Below are 18850 nucleotides of genomic sequence, written 5' to 3' on the forward strand. Positions count from 1 at the left end.
GACATAGCTCAAATAAATGATCGTACTTCACTGAAGTCATACTAGCTGAGTACCTGCCCCAGTATATTTTTATTTTTTGAAGTACCGTTCACAATAATTTACTTAGACACTATGGAGAAAGACTCTTTATGAACGTATTTTGCTACTATTAAGACAGCCACAACTATTATCCATATGGACCATCAAAATTAAGTAAAAAAAGGAACAATTTAAAAATCTTATAAGGAAACTCCAGAATTACTTATAATGCAATTGTATTAATTTGCAGTATGACATTTGTTATTGTGGTTTTACTTACCATGCACTAAACTACTTGCAGGTGCAACTAAGGTATCCCACAAACATATATTTCTGTAGAAGAAAAAGATACGTTGAACTTTTTAATTTAACTGACTTAACTACTGACACAGGTTGAAGAGAAAAGGTCCTTATTTTATAGATTTGAAATATTGCAGCTAGTATGTGAACATTTCACACAACACTGCTCTAATACATTAGTAGAATTAAAATGAAAGTTCAGTTTGACAAACGCCATATTACTCGCTCATTCAACATCACTTGCATTTGTTTAACATTTTCTATTATAAAGAACTCAGCTACCATCTTTCCAAAGCCTTATTCCAGTCCTAAAAATGTGACTAATTAACCACCAATTAGAGATTTTTATTAAACTATAGACATATAATATGAGCATATTCACATTGTACAGTCAACCCACTCATCTGTGTTCTTGCACAAGATTCACATTAGTTTAATTTCTCTTGTGATTGGAGTCAATTACATGCCCATGCTGGATTTATCTATCAGGTTCATGTTTAAAAAAAAATTTAAGGTCAAGTTTTGAGCTAGTCCAACAATGGACAATCTCTCAAATCTATATAAATGTTTTAGTAAGTGCTTCCATTTTTAAAGAGAGATGAAAGGGCTTCTGTTCTCTTTGATACCACCATATCACAAGTTGGTAGGCGACAATCTTAACTGCTCAGCTTGCAAACTACATTAGCAAGAAGCATTAAAAACAGAGTATTATTTCATTAACTTAGCCTCCCAATATGATTTTGAATCAAGTTTTTACCTGTTATCAGTAGCCTGTCCAGCTGTGGCTATCAAAGAGGAGGAACTGATGAAAACAAAATCATTGGCTGTTTTGTTATGACACTGCCACGTCTGGAAAATGACAGTACACAGTTAGGAAGTAGGTATGTAACAAAGCAAGCTTTTGTATTAGCATAAAAGGTTATTTAAAAGATAAAAAGTACATTAAAAATTGTACTTCAATCAACGGAAAGTGAAGGAATTCAGAGTTCAGACTAACTCTACACTTAGTCTACCAATAATCTTGCATTCTGACAAAATTGAGTGGAAATTATAAAGCAAAAGTGTCTGACACCTCCAATTGTATTTGCTTTGCAATCAAAGACAGTCAAATCATTTTAGATCCAATTTTGCACCTAGTTTTCCCTATTAAGAAATACAGATAGGAATTGAGAACCTATCTGCCAAACTTAAACCAAATAGAAATGAACAAGTTTAGCTGAAAAAAAATCTTAGTGGATTCTTAACTTTTTTGGTGCTGCCAGGAGACCACATAGCATGAAGCAAAATTTATACATCACAAGTTTACTTTTTAGCTTACCAGATATGGTTTGGGTGTGCTTCCAGAAAGTGGGCAACACTTCCAATTTGTCTGATACAAACATATATATCCATCAGCATCAACAATCCCGAACTGAAGAAAGAAAATGTATATGTATATTTTTAATACACAATATAATACACGCGGACGGATATTTTGTTAGGCGTATTTAAAATGCCACCCCTTCAGTCCAATAGATACTCAGTAGCAACTTTATCTTCCCATATTCGTATTGTGTACCTAATTTAACTTTGGAAAGCAACTGTGCCAGAACAATACCCAATCCAACACTCCCTCGAGGCAACATGCCAACTAACTTGTCCTACAGCATTTTCAAGCACCTGACATGATATTTCTGCTATATGTCTCATTGCTATGGAAAAAAGAGCAGCTAAAGCAGAAAAAGGACATTTTTGAATTGATGAATTCTGTTAATAGATATCAAGGCTGTCTACACTGCCTGCAATTTGGACTATGGGGCTGTGAATAGCAGTGCGCACCAAAATGCTGCACTGTAACTCCCCATGTGGACTCTGCAGGTGCAAAGTGAAAGGTTCCTAGTTTGCATTAACGTAGTCCTCCTTCAAAGAAAATATTTTAATGCCAACTAGGTGCCTTTTAGTTTTTGCCTGCAAAACCAAACGGGGGAGTTTCAGCGCAGCATTTTGGTGTACACCGCTAGTCACACCCCAGGAGTCTGCAATGTGGGGCAGTGTATACATACATAACTTTAGTCTCTTACAAGTTTTCTTTCGCTGCCCTTAGATTTAAAAAGACTTACTGAACGAGCAATCCTCAGAACAGTGCTGGAATAACAGTGTCTACACTACTGCTTTTTAGAAGTTTATCAGATATACTCAAGTCCTATGTACCTGTATCCTGATATACCTTGGCATGTATAATTTTTGTTTGAAAATTAAACTTGTAAAACTAAACAGACACTATTCTCCCCAAAGTGTTCTAATTCTGTGGTTACAAAGGTGGGTTTCTCAGGGTATTTGTTCTGGCTCATCCTTCAAGCAGATATGCCGTTGGCCTTTTCTTTGTGTGTGTTTGAAAAGTCAATTGCAGAAAAGCAAGGCTTTTTGAGAGTCATGCTGCCAAAGGAGTCCAAGATTTTAATGCATTATGTTTGAATCTAGTGTTATTTATTGACACAGTGAACCAATAAAGAAGAGCTGCTTATACTGTTTTTCAAAAAGTAAGCCAGGAAGTGGGTAGAGAGGATTTCTGTATAATACCTTATTTCCTTGGTGATTGAATCTCATTCGTGTTATCCTTGAGTTGCCACCAGAGCGGAAACATGTAATTTGTTGCGAATGGCCCCACTCAAACATTCTCACACTACCATCTTGAGCACCCGTCAGGTCTGCAGTAGAACAATATATTTTAATACCCCTTTCCACATATGCTCTGCTACTTGAATACAAAATCCAAGCTCCAGCTAAGAAAAAAGATTCTGACAAATAAAGTAAAGTTAAGCTTTTCTATGGATTTTTTGCAGTACTACAGTAATGCCAAGAGATCCCAACCAGACTAGGGCCCCAGTCTGTCTGCACTATCCCTAGAATATAGGGAAAGAGTTCCCTGCCCCAAAGGGGCTTAAAACCCTCAATTTTCAACTCTAATTTAAATCCAATGTTCGGACGTAATGAGGAGGCTTCTTTGCAGTGGAATTTAACAGTCACACACAACATTTACTCAATAACACTAATGTGACCCCTTTTTTGTTTTACTGCATACTACAGGAAGAACAATTCCCAATTTGGTCTAAGTAAAATAGCTTTTGAAGGCCTGTCCTTCCCCAACTTTTTAAAAATAGGGATGGTTTCATTATATAGAAGATGCACATGGTATATGTGCTTTTTAAAATGCTTAATATACTGTTGCTGTTATAAATTAATAATACATATTGGGAAACAAGGATAGTTATGTAAGTATCATAAAACCACAGTGTCTGTTAAGACAATAAACTTACAATAAGGTAGAGATGGATGGGAAGCCATTCTTCTGACATTATTAATAGTCTTCTTGATCAACTGTTCAATGTAAAAGATAAAAGAGTTACTATACAACTAACTAAACATCTATTAGATTAAATTAATGATGGGAGATGATTAGTTTCCCTTTTTAAATTTTATTGAAAACAAAGGGTATATACCACTTTTAGAAATATGTGTGAAAGTCAATCTCCCAACATTAATGCAGATTTTAATATTAAAAGAATTTTTATAATCCCATGTATATGTAAGCTTTTTGCTTCATAGATTTAAGGATCTAAATATAAACACTCCTTTGACTGCATTCTTATTTTTTTCTTGCCAATTCCTTTCTGATTCCATTAAGTTTATTGGAATATTCCTAAATAATGTAAGGTAAGCAAGACAAAGGCAGAAACATGTAAAAAAGAGGATTTAGGGGCATAAATCCATTGACTGGTGCTCCTAAATACACTACCATGCTTTTTCAGTCCTTTGCCTCTCTGACAAGTGATGTGCTGGTGAAAGATCTTGCAGACTCCTGGGAGTCCCTTGCTAAACTTTCTGCCACAAAAATGAAGGAAAGGTTCAGATTATTTCCCTGCCTCTGATAGAGTACACACCTCTCTGCTGTCTTCTCTGCCAGAGATGATTTATTCCTGGGGTTCATAAAATACTTCTGAAGAGCAAATTTTTGGCCTTTGGAATGAACCAGATTGCCAGGGTTTTTTGTATTTAAAAACGGGGTCCTGAAAAAGGATACGCAAGATTGCCCCTCTGAACACACACAATCTTGGTGCATAGGGAGCATGTCACATGGTGGAGGTGAATGTTTGTTGGAGCTCAGCATTAATCTATTAGCAGGACATAACTGCTACCCTTTGTGATGGCGGATATGGGAATGTTTTAACTGGGTGCATTGGCTTTTCTGAAATACATTGGAATCAAACAGTCAAATGGAAATTACATTTGATTGTTACACCTAAGGGACAGATTTCAGCCAGTGAGGTTGGAGGTGAAAGACTCCAGGTCTCATTATCATTCTTGTAAACATGAAAGAGGTTATTAAACTAAGCTTTCTGCAGGCACAGCATAACATTGCACCATTTACTAAAAAGTAGAGAACTGTGACTTTATTGATACAGAATTAGACTGCATGGGCATTTACAAGATAAAACATTGCCAGTTTGTGTGTTATCTGGTAATTTTTCAGGTGACCTCTGCATCCCTCCCCACACACATGTAAAGTATCTTTCTTGTTTCCGACTAAGGTTAGCCTGGAATAAAAAGAGGGCCAAAATCAAAACCCCAGGATCTAGTCTGAACTCCAGATCCAGACACTAACAAGCTAACTCAAAATCCTGGATCAAAACACTTCTGAAGGGAGATGTTAAAAATCTTGATCCATATCCAAACTTATCCACATTTTCGAATGTTCAGGTTCAGTGTTTTGATTCAGCTCATGAGAGAAATTTAAGCTGAGGACTTCTATTTGAACCTGGATGCAGAGTTTTTCTTCAGGTCTTCTACTTCACTCTGAATATACTCTTCTTTCATCATTTGCATAGTCAAGCCATTTAATTATATGTGAACTAAGACACTTTTTGCCTCGTCAATGCATCTGAAATTCAGTATAGTACATTAATTTATTAGCATTCTGAGGAAGTGGATGAGGGGAATGCAGCAATTTTCAGGAATGGGAAATTCCAGCTTCTGCCATTATTACATATAAGAACTACATTTCTTCATGCCCTGTTCAAGTGTAATCCAGTAACTATGAAAGGCATACAAACCTTAAAGCATTAGAGATATATTAAAATGTTATTCTCTGAAAAGTGACTTACCACAGATGCACCTCTACCAGTTTGTGTACTACCAAGCCAAGGCATGTTGATAGGGGTGCCAGGACTGCTGTGTGTATAAGGTGTAGTACCCTGAACATTTGCCAGATCATCACGAGCATGTATAACCAAGAAGTCATCAGACCTACAAATACAACATTCATAACCAGAGTGATGATTAGACAGATTCTTGAAATAAAGTGCCGAATTACTATGAATTAGTCAGTATAACCATAACCAAATTGCAAGAGCTATTAAAAAAAAAAAATGCAATAAATATACCCTTTTGCCTCCACTTCTGTGTCATCATCGACCCAGGTATAGATTTGTGTAGCGAGAATGCCAGAAACATCTAGTTCTTGAATGTCATGGCTGGAAGCTATTGCAATGCAGTTCCTATTGGCCTGAAAAACAGTTACAAAAGGAAAAATTTAAAAACAACAGTTTCCCAGAACAGACCTTTAATTTTGCTGCTGTCCTTTTGTTGGTACAATCTTTTGCAGACAAATAGAAATCAAAACATCTAGCTAGCCAATTTGCAGGCACATATCACATAGGTAGCTACATTCTATTGGGTTTACACCTGTGTATGCAATGTTGCAGCAACTAAGTTGAAATCCCTTTGAAAGTTTGTCTCCTCACGTTTGTCAGGGAAAGTAACACATTCATGTTACTGTATTCATAAGCCCTTCTTCCAGCAAGCTTGAGTTCTTTCTTGTCTCCTTGGGGGAAGGCCAGACAGGTTGCTACTTAAGTTCTTAATATGACAACATTTATATCTGAGTGCCTTGCAGATGTATCTGAGTTAACATAAAAGCACTCTGACAGTCTCTCTTCCTCCCACTCCCTTCTCACCAGAATATTAATAGCATGTTGTTTTACAGCATTACTGCGTTGCACCAGTATTTGCAAGATTCCACTGAAATGTTCTCTACTTGCATGCTTAAGCTTTTATTTTGGGATTAAAAAATACATTCTAGCACACCACTCATGAAAAGTTATGATCCCAGTTTCCTAGAGAGCAAACACCTTAAGAGGCCTTTGGCCCATCAAAATGTGGACATTGCCTTATCCAGCCCCCCAGAAAATACAGCTGAATACCACTGCAGTAGAGAGTCAGGTGGTTAGACCAAGAGAAGATCATCCTTCTCCCATGACTCTTTTTCCCACTGTATCTCCTCCCTTCTTTATGCCCGAGAGGGGATGCTGCTGCTGCTGAGGGTGAGTAGAGAAATAAAGGAGCCATCTCTTCCTCTCTGCAACTGCTGCTCCTCTGTACTAGCAACCAAGAGCAGCAAAGAGGAGAGTTTTGAAAGGTATTTCTCCGGGTGAAGGAGGAGCAGCTACATGACCTTTGGGGTGAGTTTGTTGTCTGCATTTATTCGCTGTAGTGTGCCTCCTTGATTGAAGTTTTATAGTGGTCTGTTTGGAGGACTGTTTGCTGAGCCTAGAAGTTTGGCAGGCAACGCTGAAAACTTCCTAACAGGACTCTAGTCTGCCATCTTTTGGCCCCCAATCCCTTCTGGATCCCGTGACGGTGGGGGGAGGGGAAAGGGGCAGGGCTAACTCAGGGAGAAGGGGTTTAAAAAAAAACCCAGCTTGTAAGCAACTGGAGGAGCAAGCAAACAAGGAAGTTTTGTAAGGGAGCTCAGAGGAGAGTGCATGAGAGTCACATGCACCTAATGAACATTCTCTAAACTTAAGCCAATAAACACCCTAGTCAAAATAAAAACAAAAATCCACAAAAAATCCACTGCAAGAGTAGAAATAATGCAGGAAGAAGTCCAGCAGCAGAGTGGGGACTATCCAGTTTATTGCACTGAATGAAGCATTTACAGTTATCTGTCTGGTGACCAGGTGGCATATCTGTGCGTTTGATGCAAGCAACTCATGGCCCTCCGAGACCAAGTATAGGCTCTTAAGATTAGAGTGGGTGAACTGAAGGAGCTAAGGGAGACAGGTACATAGATGAGATTTTCAGGGACACAGTCGAGCAGTCCCATCCCCAAGTCCGACAATCTCCTCCATATAACTGAGGAGGAGGAGTCTCAGGGAAGGAGAACTTCAAGCTGGAGCAGAGGAAAACAATCCCATAATTGGGTCCCTCCACAGAGATGTCCTGGTATCCTCTTGCACTGAGGATACCTCTCCGGGGAAGCAGACTCCTTTTTTTTAGGAAGAGACCGGTAATAGTAATGGAGAATGTGATTATTAGAAATATAGGTAATTGGATTTGTGATGTCTAGGAGAACCACGTGGTAAATTGCTTGCCAGTTGCTAAAGTTTTGGACCTCTTAAGACATCTAGATAGATGTACGTGCAGTGATGGGGAGAAACCGGTGGTTGTAGTACATATAGGTACTGATGACTTATGAAAGGTAGGAGAGAGCAAATTCAGGTTGCTAGAAAAGAGATTGAAGTCCAGAACCCCCATGGCAGCATTCTCTGAAATGCTTCCAGTTCCACACACAGAGCCAATTAGGCTAGCAGAACTGCAGAGTCACAATGCGTCAATGGTGTTCGAAGGAGGGATTTAGGTTTATAAGGAACTGGAGAATCATTTGGGAAAGGAGAAGATGATACAGGCAGGGTGAGCGCCAGAAACCAAAATGAAACCAGATTACTGGCATGCAAAATTAAAAATGTCAGAGAGAAGTTTTTAAACTAAGAGCTGGGGGAAAGCCAATAGGTGCAGAGGAGCACCCAGTTCAGACAGAGACATCCTTAGGGAGGATTTATTAAAGGAAACACTATTTCCTAATAAAGAGAAGAGGACAGAGATTGATAAAGTACAGGCAGGAACTGAAAAGTAAGAGTCAAACAAAAAAGAGTTCCATTTAATTACATGATAGGAAGGCAGACAACTAAATATTGACAGTTTTTATAAGTGCTTTGTGTAAGTGTATACTAATGCAAGAAGTCTAAATGTTAAGATAGGTGAACATGAGAGCCTGGTTTTAAATGAGGATATTGATATAATAGGCACGAAAGAGACTTGGTAGAATAATGATAATCAATGGGACATGGTAATACCAGGGTACAAAATATATAGGAATGAGAGTAGGTCATGCTGGTGGGGAAGTGGCACTACATGTGGAAGATAGTCAAATACAGTAAACCTTAAATTAATCAAATAGTACCACTGATTCTCTATGGATAGAAATTCCATGCTTGAATAATAGGAGTATAACAGTAAGAATATACTACCAACTACCTGACCAAGATGGTGATAGTGAAATGCTCAGGAGATTCAAGAGGATACAAAACCAGAAATCCCAATAATAATGGGGGATTTCAACTATCCCATACTGACTAGAAACATGTCACCTCAGGAGGGGATGCACAGAAAATTTCTAGATACTATTAATGCCTGCTTCTTGGAGCAGCTAGTCCTGGAACCACAAGGGGAGAGGCAATTCTTGATTTACTCCTAAATGGTACACAGGATCTGATCCAAGCGGTGATTATAACTGAATCACTTAGTAATAGTGACCATAATGTAATTAAATTTAACATCCTTGTAATGGGGGAAATACCAAAGAAACCCACCGTGCAGTAGCAGTTAACTTCAAAAAAGGAAAATACTCAAAAATGAGGAAACTAGTTAATGGAAACTGAAAGGAACAGTCACAAGAGTGATATGCCAGCAAACTACATGGAAGCTAGAGGCTTAAGCTATATCCCAAATAAAAAAAGAACAGTAAGAAGGACCAAAAAATACCACCCTGACTAAAAAACAGAGTAAAAGGCAGTCAGAGACAGAAAAATCCTTTAAAAATTCAAAGTCAAATCCAACTGAGGAAAGAAGCACAAACTCTGGCAAGTCAAGTGTAAAAGTATAACTAGGCAGAGCAAAAAAGAATTTGAAGAGGAACTCACAACAGACACAAAAACCAACAGCAAACAAATGTTTAAATACATTAGAACCTCGAAGCTTGTCAAACAATTAGTGAGGCCACTGGATGACTGAGATGCTTATGGAGCAATCGAGGAAGACAAAGCTATTATGGAGAAACTAATTCTTCTCTAAAGTTGAATTATTTGCATCAGTCTTCACTTCAGAGGATGTGAGGGAGATTCCCACACCTGAGCCATTCCTTTTCAGGGACAAATCTGAGGAAGTGTCCCAGATTGAGGTGTCAATAGAAGAAGTTTTGGAACAAATTGATAAACAAACAATAAGTCATCAAGACCAGATGTCTAATGGATAGCTAATATGATGCCAATTTTTTAAAAAGGCTCCAGAGGCAATCCTGGCAATTACAGGCTGGGAAGCCTAACTTCAGTACCAGGCAAACTGGTTGAAACTACAGTAAAGAACAGAATTATCAGACACTTAGATGAACATGTTAAGTTGTGGAACAGTCAACATGACTTTTGTAAAGAAAAATCATGCCTCACTAATCAGTTAGAATACTTTGAGGGGGGTCAACAAAAATGTGGACAAAGTGGATCCAGTGCATATATTGTACTTGAACTTTCAGAAAGCCTTTGACAAGATCCCTCACTACAGGCTCTTAAGCAAATAAGTAGTCATGGGATAAGAGGCAAGGTCCTCTCATGGTTCAGTAACTGTTTAAAAGATAGGAAACAAAGAGGTAGGAATAAATGGTCAATTTTCACAGTGGAGAGAGATAAATAGCAGGGTCCCTCAAGGATCTGTACTGGAACCAGTGCTGCTCAACGTATTCATACATGATCTAGAAAAAAAGGGGTAAATAGTAAAGTGGCAAAGTTTGAAGATGATATAAAATTACTCAAGACAGTTAAGTCCAAAGCTGAGTGCAAAGAGTTAAAAAGGGAACTCATAAAACTGGTGACTGGGCAAGAAAATGGCAGATGAAATTCAATGTTGGTAAATGCAAAGTAATTCACATTGGAAAACACAATCCCAATATACATCCAAAATGATGGAATCTAAATTAGTTGTTACTACTTGAGAAAGATCTTGGAGCCATTATGGACAGTTCTCTGAAAACATCTGCTCAATGAGATAATGTTAGTAAGCATTAGGAAAGGGATAGATAAAAAACAGAAAATATCATAATGCCATCATATAAATCCACGGTAGGCCCCACATCTTGAATACTGTCTGCAATTCTGGTTGCCCCATCTAAAAAAAATGTACTGGAATTGGAAAAAGAAGCTGTGGCTAGATGATGGGTGATGGATCACTTGATAAATTGCCCCGTTCTATCCATTCCTTCTGTAGCATCTGGCACCGGCTACAGTTAGAAGACAGGATACCGGGCTAGATGGACCATTGGTCTGATCTAATATGGCCATTCTTACGTTCTGTTCAGTAAGAGACAGAGAACCAGTAGTGGAAGCACTGAGTGCACCAAGAAAGGGAGCTGCTGCAAGTTTAACCTCTAGTGGCAGGGGAGATAAACAAAGGAAGGGCTGGTTCTTGCCAGTATGGGACTGCTGGCAAGTGTGATATATACTTACACAGTAAGAGTGCTATCTACAAGAATAGTCTTAAGTATAATGTAATGAAACATGTCCAACCTATTTTAAAGGCATAAAATTAGCTTTTCTTTATACTCACTTTATTGACTGCAAAAGCAGTAATGATGTCAGATTCTTTATGAATAATTCTTGCTTTACCTCCTGGATATCCCAGATCTGCTTCTATCTGTATTTAGAAAATAAAACCCATATTTCTGTAAGTACAAACTTTTGTTAAACTTTTAATTCATATTGGAAGCATAAAGGACAAATACTAGACCATATCTGCCTTTCACAGATATGATGTCCCAATATCAAACAGTATATGGTACATGCCAAGGAGGATCCAAATTGAGTCTACTGGGAAGACTAAAATGTTTGAGGTATTAACAGGTTTAGCTTATTATTATTGTATCAAGATCGCCATTCTATAAGTTCTCATCTTAATCACACTTTTGTATCTCCATTATCATCCTAGAAATGCTGCAGAAGGATATGGACTGCACACGTACATGAGGATGTTGATAAAAAACATCAAGCACAGCAATATGTCTGCACTTAATTTTTACTAAAGAAGGCTCACAAGAGATCCATAAGGGCCTCATGAATATTTGATGCAACTTACTTCTTCGCATTTCAGCACTGAAGTAGATGAGATTAGCCACGGGATTGCACATGGAAGATCCAGTGCAGAAGAATAATTTGAATTTCCTGTCTTATTTTGCAGGCCTGCCATCCATTCAACTAGACAAATCTGCTCAGCTGTCTTGTACTTTATTTCCATATTGCAAAAATACACAAACTGAAGCAACTGACAGCAAAGATTTAACTTTGGAATGAAGTTATTTTTTAAGATATTTGGCACTTTTGACTGATCTGCATTCAATATTAAAGTAGAAATCACTTTATAAAGGTGTCTTAGCTATGTCAGGGCACTGATAACATTGTGAAATTCCTGTGGGAACAAAACCATTACCACTATAGTGAGACAATGAAGTGCTACAAAACATCAATGAGGACATGAAAATTAGGATCTATATTGCAAACTTGAGTTTGGTAAATGCTCCAAAATATAATAAGTGTAAGGTTCCAGAACTGCTGTTTTCTGGCTTCTCTACCTCAGTGTGGTGAATCTGAACACTCTACCAGATTCATAGACCCAGAGACCTCATTCAGCACTGGGACTCCATTGTGCTAGTCCCTGTTTAAACAAATGCAGAGATGTGGTTGCTGGTACTAACTGGTATCCAACTCCTTGGAACAGTGTATGTAGCTGCTTCCCTCCTCCTTTTACTCTCGTAAATCCTAAGCTTTCAAGAGAATATTTTATTGTTTGAAGTAGCTGTGCTTCTTTGTAGTAGTAGTTTGAAGTAGCTGTGCATATCTTTGCTTCTCCTCTACCCTCCACTGTTATGGTGTGACATTTAACCAGATACCAAGTCTAGGATTTTCATATATGCTGCAATAAGAACACTCTGCATTCTCCTTTCCTTATGTTTACTACGAAGATACTTGCATTGCTTATGTTACACCTGTTGTACCTGTCTATTTTAAATATTTGGATGTTACATTTCAAAACAAGTATCATTAAGGCAAAGGTGGTCACCTTGAGTTTGATCATTTTTACAAGGGGTCACCATTTAAGTAAAGCTATAACAGTCTTGAATGTAGGAAAAAATAAAACCCGACTATGATTCAACTGTTACTGAAATGTACAAAACAAAGTTATCTTAATAGGAAAAAAATCTGCATGAAAGGTTTGTTCTTAATGTGCTCCTAATCATGAATTAAAAAAATCTAAACCCCATTTGTTGAGCCATGCAAAAGCTAGCTAGTGTCTTGGCGGAAAGCAAGCTTCATGCCATTGCCAGGGTGCATTCCACTGGTTTATTTGGACGATAAATAGCACACTTCCCATAAATCCATACATTTTTAAGGTGAGATGGGGACTATTATGATAATCTAATGTGACTTTCTGCATAACACAGGCCATAGATCTTTCTTCAGAAACCCCAAAATTTCTGGCTGAATGGCAATATATATTTTAAATACAGCCACTCAAATTTTAATTTAAGGAAGATGCTGCCACAGCAGGTGTCCAATGCTACAAAAGGGGCAGAGAGAGATTCCACTGAAAAGGAATCCTGGTAAGGAAACAATGATCCTAGGTAGGACGCAATCCTGCTTTGAAGGGTGAAAAAATGCAGCCTGTCTTGAAGTGACCAAATCCTCTATCTCGATTCCTGAATCTTAGGAAAGTTATATTATGAGAAGCAAATTATAGAAGAATTGTGTGAGGTTGGGGAGCTTTATAGTGAAACAGTGCTCACCTGTGAAAATATATAAAAACGACTAAAATAAGCCTTTTAAATGGCCAGAGACAAAATAAAGCTTTAGTGCTAATATTCTGGAATTAAGAATTCCACTCAACTCATGCTTAGCTGTATCAACAATAAAAAAAATTAATAATCAACAAGCTACAAACCCACATTGTGAAGTAATATGGTGATTAAGTGCAAAAATTGTGCAAAGATTCTATCTCATGATGAGCTGAGGCACAAAATACATTGTTCTGCTTTTATGGAATAATATTTTAATGCAATACTTACCTTTCTCACATGGCTGTTCAGTCAACCGTTTGTAAAGTGCTTTACAAACACTATTTTAAGTGCCATGCAAGTGCAAAATATTAGTGCAGAATTAATATTTATAGATTTATTTATCTATATACTATTTCTGTTATGTATTCTAACTCAAGTTTCAATGCAGCTGTAAGGCCACAGAGAATTTTAGACTCAGTCTTGATTTACATAACTACATTCTACATAATATTACTGATATAACTGCTCAACTTCTTGCAACGTTAAGCTTGCTACACTGCACACAGTTGTAAGGAGGTTAATAATGGTGAATATCAATTTCATGAATGTAGACAGTAGGTTTTTCCTCGTGAAATAATCCACATCAAATTTCATTTGAAAATTATCATTGTGTACCTTATTGAAGATGGGCTCCTCCATCATAGTATTTTTGATGGTTTCACTGTGGTCCTCTAATGACTTCACCAAGAAAGAACAATCACATGACAAAGAGTAAAGATGAGATGTAACATGCAAGGTACTGAGGAAATCCTTACTCCTATGTTAATCTTTCCAATACAGAACATTAAAACACTCCACACTGAATTGCACAGATACTTGCATACAACGTATTTTGTTAAGTATTTACATTTTACAGTATAACACAGTATTTCATCTACTTTAGTAGTCAACTTTCTGTGCAAAAGTTAGAATTTACTAATATGACACATTGATGTTGAATGTACTAGCAACGACAGCAGGAAATTTCACAGTAATTAAAGTAAAGTAGTCGTTTTAAAGTAAGGACACACAGAACAGTTCTAAACTAGTGACATTGCTTCACAAGCACTTAAGACGCGTAAGTACATCAAATGATCTTGGTGTGGCATAACAACAGAGCTGCATTAATTAAATTAAGAATTTTTGTCAGAAATAAGATGTCTCTAGAGAAGGGGGGATAGGAACAGTCTCAATTTTTTCCTTCTCCATCTCCCTCTGTTCCTATGCTGTCATTATCTTCCTCACAGCTGAGGAGAAAAGGTTAGTGCTCCCTCAACAACGTGTCAACACTTCTCCATGTATTAGTCATAGTGGATAATTAAAAATGTTCCAACACACTTTCAGTTTCAGATCACAAAAGGAAAAAAGGAGAACAGCAGGATACGGACCATGGACTTCAGAAAAGCAGACTGACTCCCGCAGGGAGCTGATGGGCAGGATCCCCTGGGAGGCTAATATGAGAGGGAAAGGAATCCAAGAGAGCTGGCTGTATTTTAAAGAAACCTTATTGAGGGCACAGGAACTAACCATCCAGCTGTGCAGAAAGAATAGCAAATATGGTAGGCATCCAGCTTGGCTTAACAAAGAAGTCTTTGGTGAACTTAACCACAAAAAAGAAGCTTACAAGAAGTGGAAGCTTGGTCAGATAACTAGGGAGGAGTATAAAAATGCTGCTCAAACATGCAGGAATGAAATCAGGAAGGCCAAAGCACAATTGGAGTTGCAGCTAGCAAGGGACGTGAAAGGGAACAAGAAGGGTTTCTACAGGTATGTTACCAACAAGAGGAAGATTAGGGAAAATGTGGGCCCCTTACAGAATGGGGGAGGCAACCTAGTGACAGAGGATGTGGAGAAAGCTGAGGTACTCAATGCCTTTTTTGCCTCTGTCTTCACAGACAAGGTCAGCTCCCAGACTACTGCACTGGGCGGCACAGAATGGGAAGAAGGTGAACACCCCGCAGTGCTGAAGGAACAGGTCCAAGACTATTTAGAAAGATTGGACATACACAAGTCCATGAGGCCAGATGCAATGCACCAGAGGATGCTGAGGGAGTTGACTGATGTGATTTCAGAGCCATTGGCTATTATCTTTGAAAGAAATCATGGCAATTTGGGGAGGTCCCTGATGACTGGAAAAAAGCAAATATAGTGCCCATCTTCAAGAAAGGGAGGAAAGAGGATCCGGGGAACTACAGACTGGTCAGCTTCACCTCAATCCCTGGAAAAATCATGGAGCAGGTCCTCAAGGAATCCATTTTAAGGCACTTGGAAAAGAGGAAGGTGATCAGGAACAGTCAACATGGATTCACAAAGGGAAAGTCATGTCTGATCAACCTGATTGCTTTCTATGAAGAGGTGACTGGCTCTGTGAATGTGGGGAAAGCGGCGGACATAATATATCTTGACTTTAGCAAAGCTTTTGATACGGTCTCTCACAGTATTCTTATCAGCAACTTAAAGAAGTATGGTTGGAAGAATGGACTATAAAATAGATAGAGAACAGGCTAGAGCACAGGGCTCAACGAGTAGTGATCAATGACTCTATGTCTAGCTGGCAGCCGGTCACAAGCGGAGTGCCCCAGGAGTTGGTCCTGGGGCCAGTTTTGTTCAACATCTTCATTAATGAGCTAGAGGATGGGGTAGATTGCACCCTCAGCAAGTTTGCAGATGACACTAAGCTGGGGGGAGTGGTAGATACCCTGGAAAGTAGGGATAGGATACAGAAGGACCTAAACAAACTGGATGATTGGGCCAAAAGAAATCTGATGAGGTTCAACAAGGGTAAGTGCAGAGTCCTGCACTTAGGACGGAAGAATCCCATGCACAGCTCCAGACTGGGGACCGATGAGCTAGGCAGCAGTTCTGCAGAAAAGGACCTGGGGGTAACAGTGGATAATAAGCTGGATATGAGTCAGCAGTGTGCCCTGGTTGTCAAGAAGGCTAATGGCATATTGGGCTGCATTAGTAGGAGCATTGCCAGCAGGTCACGGGAAGTGATTATTCCCCTCTAGTCGGCATTGGTGAGCCACATTTCGAGTATTGTGTCCAGTTTTGGGCCCCCCACTACAAAAAAGATGTGGACAAGTTGGAGAGAGTCCAGCGGAGGGCAACAAAAATGATTAGGGGGCTGGAGCACAAGATATATGAGGAGAGGCTGGGGGAACTAGGCTTGCTTAGTCTGCAGAAGAGAAGAAAAAGGCTGCTATCAAATCCCCCCTCAAACTACCTGAAAGGGGGTTCCAGGGAGGATGGAGCTAGGCTGTTGTCAGTGGTGGCAGATGACAGAACAAGGAGCAACGGTCTGAAATTGCAGTGGGGGAGATCTAGGTGGGACATGAGAAAAATGTTTTTCACTAGGAGGGTGGTGAAGCACTGGAATGGGTTACCTAGAGAGGTGGTGAAATCTCCATCTTTAGAGGTTTTTAAGCTGCGGCTTGACAAAACCCTTGCTGGGATTATTTAGCTGAGATTAGTCCTGCTTTGAGGAGGGGGTTGGACTAGATGACCTCCTGAGGTCCCTTCCAACTCTATGATTCTATGATCACCAGGAAGAAACAAACTTGCAGTCTAAACTTGCAGATCTGCCCAAACTCTTTTGTACCAATAAGAATACTTAAAATACTGCTAACATCCTGTATGTGAATGGCAACATGGATGTGTGTTTATGTAAAAGAGAGTAATCCAAACTTTATCTTTTAAGAGTAGTGAAGAATGCAATCACTCCACATTTAATGCAAATTCATGCGTACTAGACCGCCTATTCACCTGACAAGTATCTTGATTGTCCTACAGGTGTTCCATTGCTCTGACCAAACCCTCCCTTCTGATTCTGTGAGACAGAAGTACCTCTCTGACACTATTCATTTCTGGCATCATTGCCTCACGTAAGTAGCTGACAAGAAGTATATATTCCAGAGATGATTCAGCCCAAATTGAGTCAGAATCAAGCAGAAGCAGAATATAAGACCTGAGGACTAAGTGGAGGCAAACTTTAAAAAAAACCCAAACTTGCAGCAACATGGGACTAGTTTTTAAAACTCTGCTGTTTTTAATTCTCTGAAAGAATTAAAATGAAAAAGGGGAAAAGTAATAGAAAGTAACAGGAAAAGAAAAAACGTGGAAGAGGAGCAAAAGCAGCACATTAAACAAACTGCACCATACTACTGAGAAAGTGTAACAAATGGTAACAAAAAAAAAAAAAAAAAAAGAATACCTTGTCTTCTTCTTAAAGCACAGATGGTTGTAAAATACCATTAATTCAGCAGGCAACTCTGTCTGAACCAATACAAACATTTCCTGTAGTATTGTGCTGTTCTCAGTTTTAGTGGTTGATGCTTTGCAACCATGGTAGTTTTAATATGTAATTTCTCTGTTACAGTGTTGTCATGTTCAATTAAAACCTCAAATGACCCTATGGTCATTTACCATTTACTCTTGGCAGGGCTGCCTTACAGAGATCCACAGCAGCCCAGTGAGCAGAGGATAAATGCCAAGTTTATGGGGTAAGGGCTATACAGCAGATAGTGAGCACTATCACCAATAAAACAGTACAGTAACTAACTATAAGCAAGGAGCAATGATAGAGCACACAGGGAAAAAAGGAGACAGCTAATTGTTTTAAGAGCATGTGGCCTAGAAAGCCAGGGGGTGGATAGAGAACCTTATTCAAGTACTAGCATTGGCACTGTTCATGGGTGCTGAGTTTACTTTGAAGTTTCTCAGAACTAGACAGCAAGGAGGTAAGACTCAGTGGGCAATGGTGGAATGCACAATGTAAACTGGTAGGGACAGACTCAATTCTGAAAGTTACGATTAGGTTGCAAACTGGAACCTTTTGGGTCTATATATTTTTTTTCAACAAACGGTCATCCTGTTGAGATAATTCTTATTACCACCTTAGGTCAAAATTACCAGCCATGCAAGGCTTTTCATACAATTCACAAGGCAGCCATTTACTTTTTGTTTCAACTGGAGCTGTGGGACTTATACCAAGGTAACACCCAAAACACAGCAAAGATTTTCAACCCATGAGATTTGAGATCTAGGGACAGCTACCAAACACCAAGCTTGTTGTCCACAAATTTGTGCTCTAGAAAGCAAGTAAGCCAGCTTTCATAAGTTTTATCTTAAATCCAGGCTCTTAATTAACATAACTATATATACTTTGTGTACGATACAGACCTCATTGAAGCATCTTTTCTTTGTAAATATATTTCTGATAAAGGTTTCCTGGACTTCCTCTTGTTTAACTAGATATTGCCAAAGCCTCTTCACAGACAGTGCAACATGACTATTAGATCTGCAGATAAAAATTAAAATGATTATGTGTTTATTTATGCCACTGTGCTGGTAACCACAAGAGGCTCAAATTATTATTAGCATACAACTCATACCAAATAAAACACTGTAAAACGAAATGTTACGGTTGTGACAAATTGAAAATTTAGGAATCCATAGCTGAGTCAGCCACAGATATTGCTCCCTTTAGTGGAGTACAAATAATTATACATGTAACAACTGCCCAAGGTTAATATAAATGGCACAGTATATTAGGATATTCAATATACTGTTCTGAGACCTCTG

The 18850-nt window shown here is 38.7% G+C and overlaps 1 protein-coding gene across 4 annotated transcripts in view; it reads right to left on the minus strand.

The window, feature by feature from the left end:
• The window catches only part of DMXL1 (Dmx like 1), a 139505-nt gene that overhangs the window by 5402 nt on the left and 115253 nt on the right, over positions 1 to 18850 (minus strand). For all 4 annotated transcript variants that reach the window (XM_067569033.1, XM_067569034.1, XM_067569035.1 and 1 more), the window contains 10 exons: positions 18449 to 18566; positions 13904 to 13966; positions 11008 to 11094; positions 5739 to 5860; positions 5460 to 5601; positions 3615 to 3675; positions 2878 to 3005; positions 1637 to 1729; positions 1076 to 1167; positions 299 to 351 (listed from right to left, as the gene is read on the minus strand). In XM_067569033.1, coding sequence (XP_067425134.1) covers positions 299 to 351; positions 1076 to 1167; positions 1637 to 1729; positions 2878 to 3005; positions 3615 to 3675; positions 5460 to 5601; positions 5739 to 5860; positions 11008 to 11094; positions 13904 to 13966; positions 18449 to 18566 — 959 coding nt within the window. The remainder of the gene's footprint in view (positions 1 to 298; positions 352 to 1075; positions 1168 to 1636; positions 1730 to 2877; positions 3006 to 3614; positions 3676 to 5459; positions 5602 to 5738; positions 5861 to 11007; positions 11095 to 13903; positions 13967 to 18448; positions 18567 to 18850) is intronic.

The sequence above is a fragment of the Emydura macquarii genome, unplaced genomic scaffold (assembly GCF_026122565.2).
Source record: "Emydura macquarii macquarii isolate MOO-44397 ecotype Brisbane River unplaced genomic scaffold, CSIRO-AGI_Emac_v2 contig_2897, whole genome shotgun sequence".
NCBI classification, from domain to species: domain Eukaryota; kingdom Metazoa; phylum Chordata; order Testudines; family Chelidae; genus Emydura; species Emydura macquarii.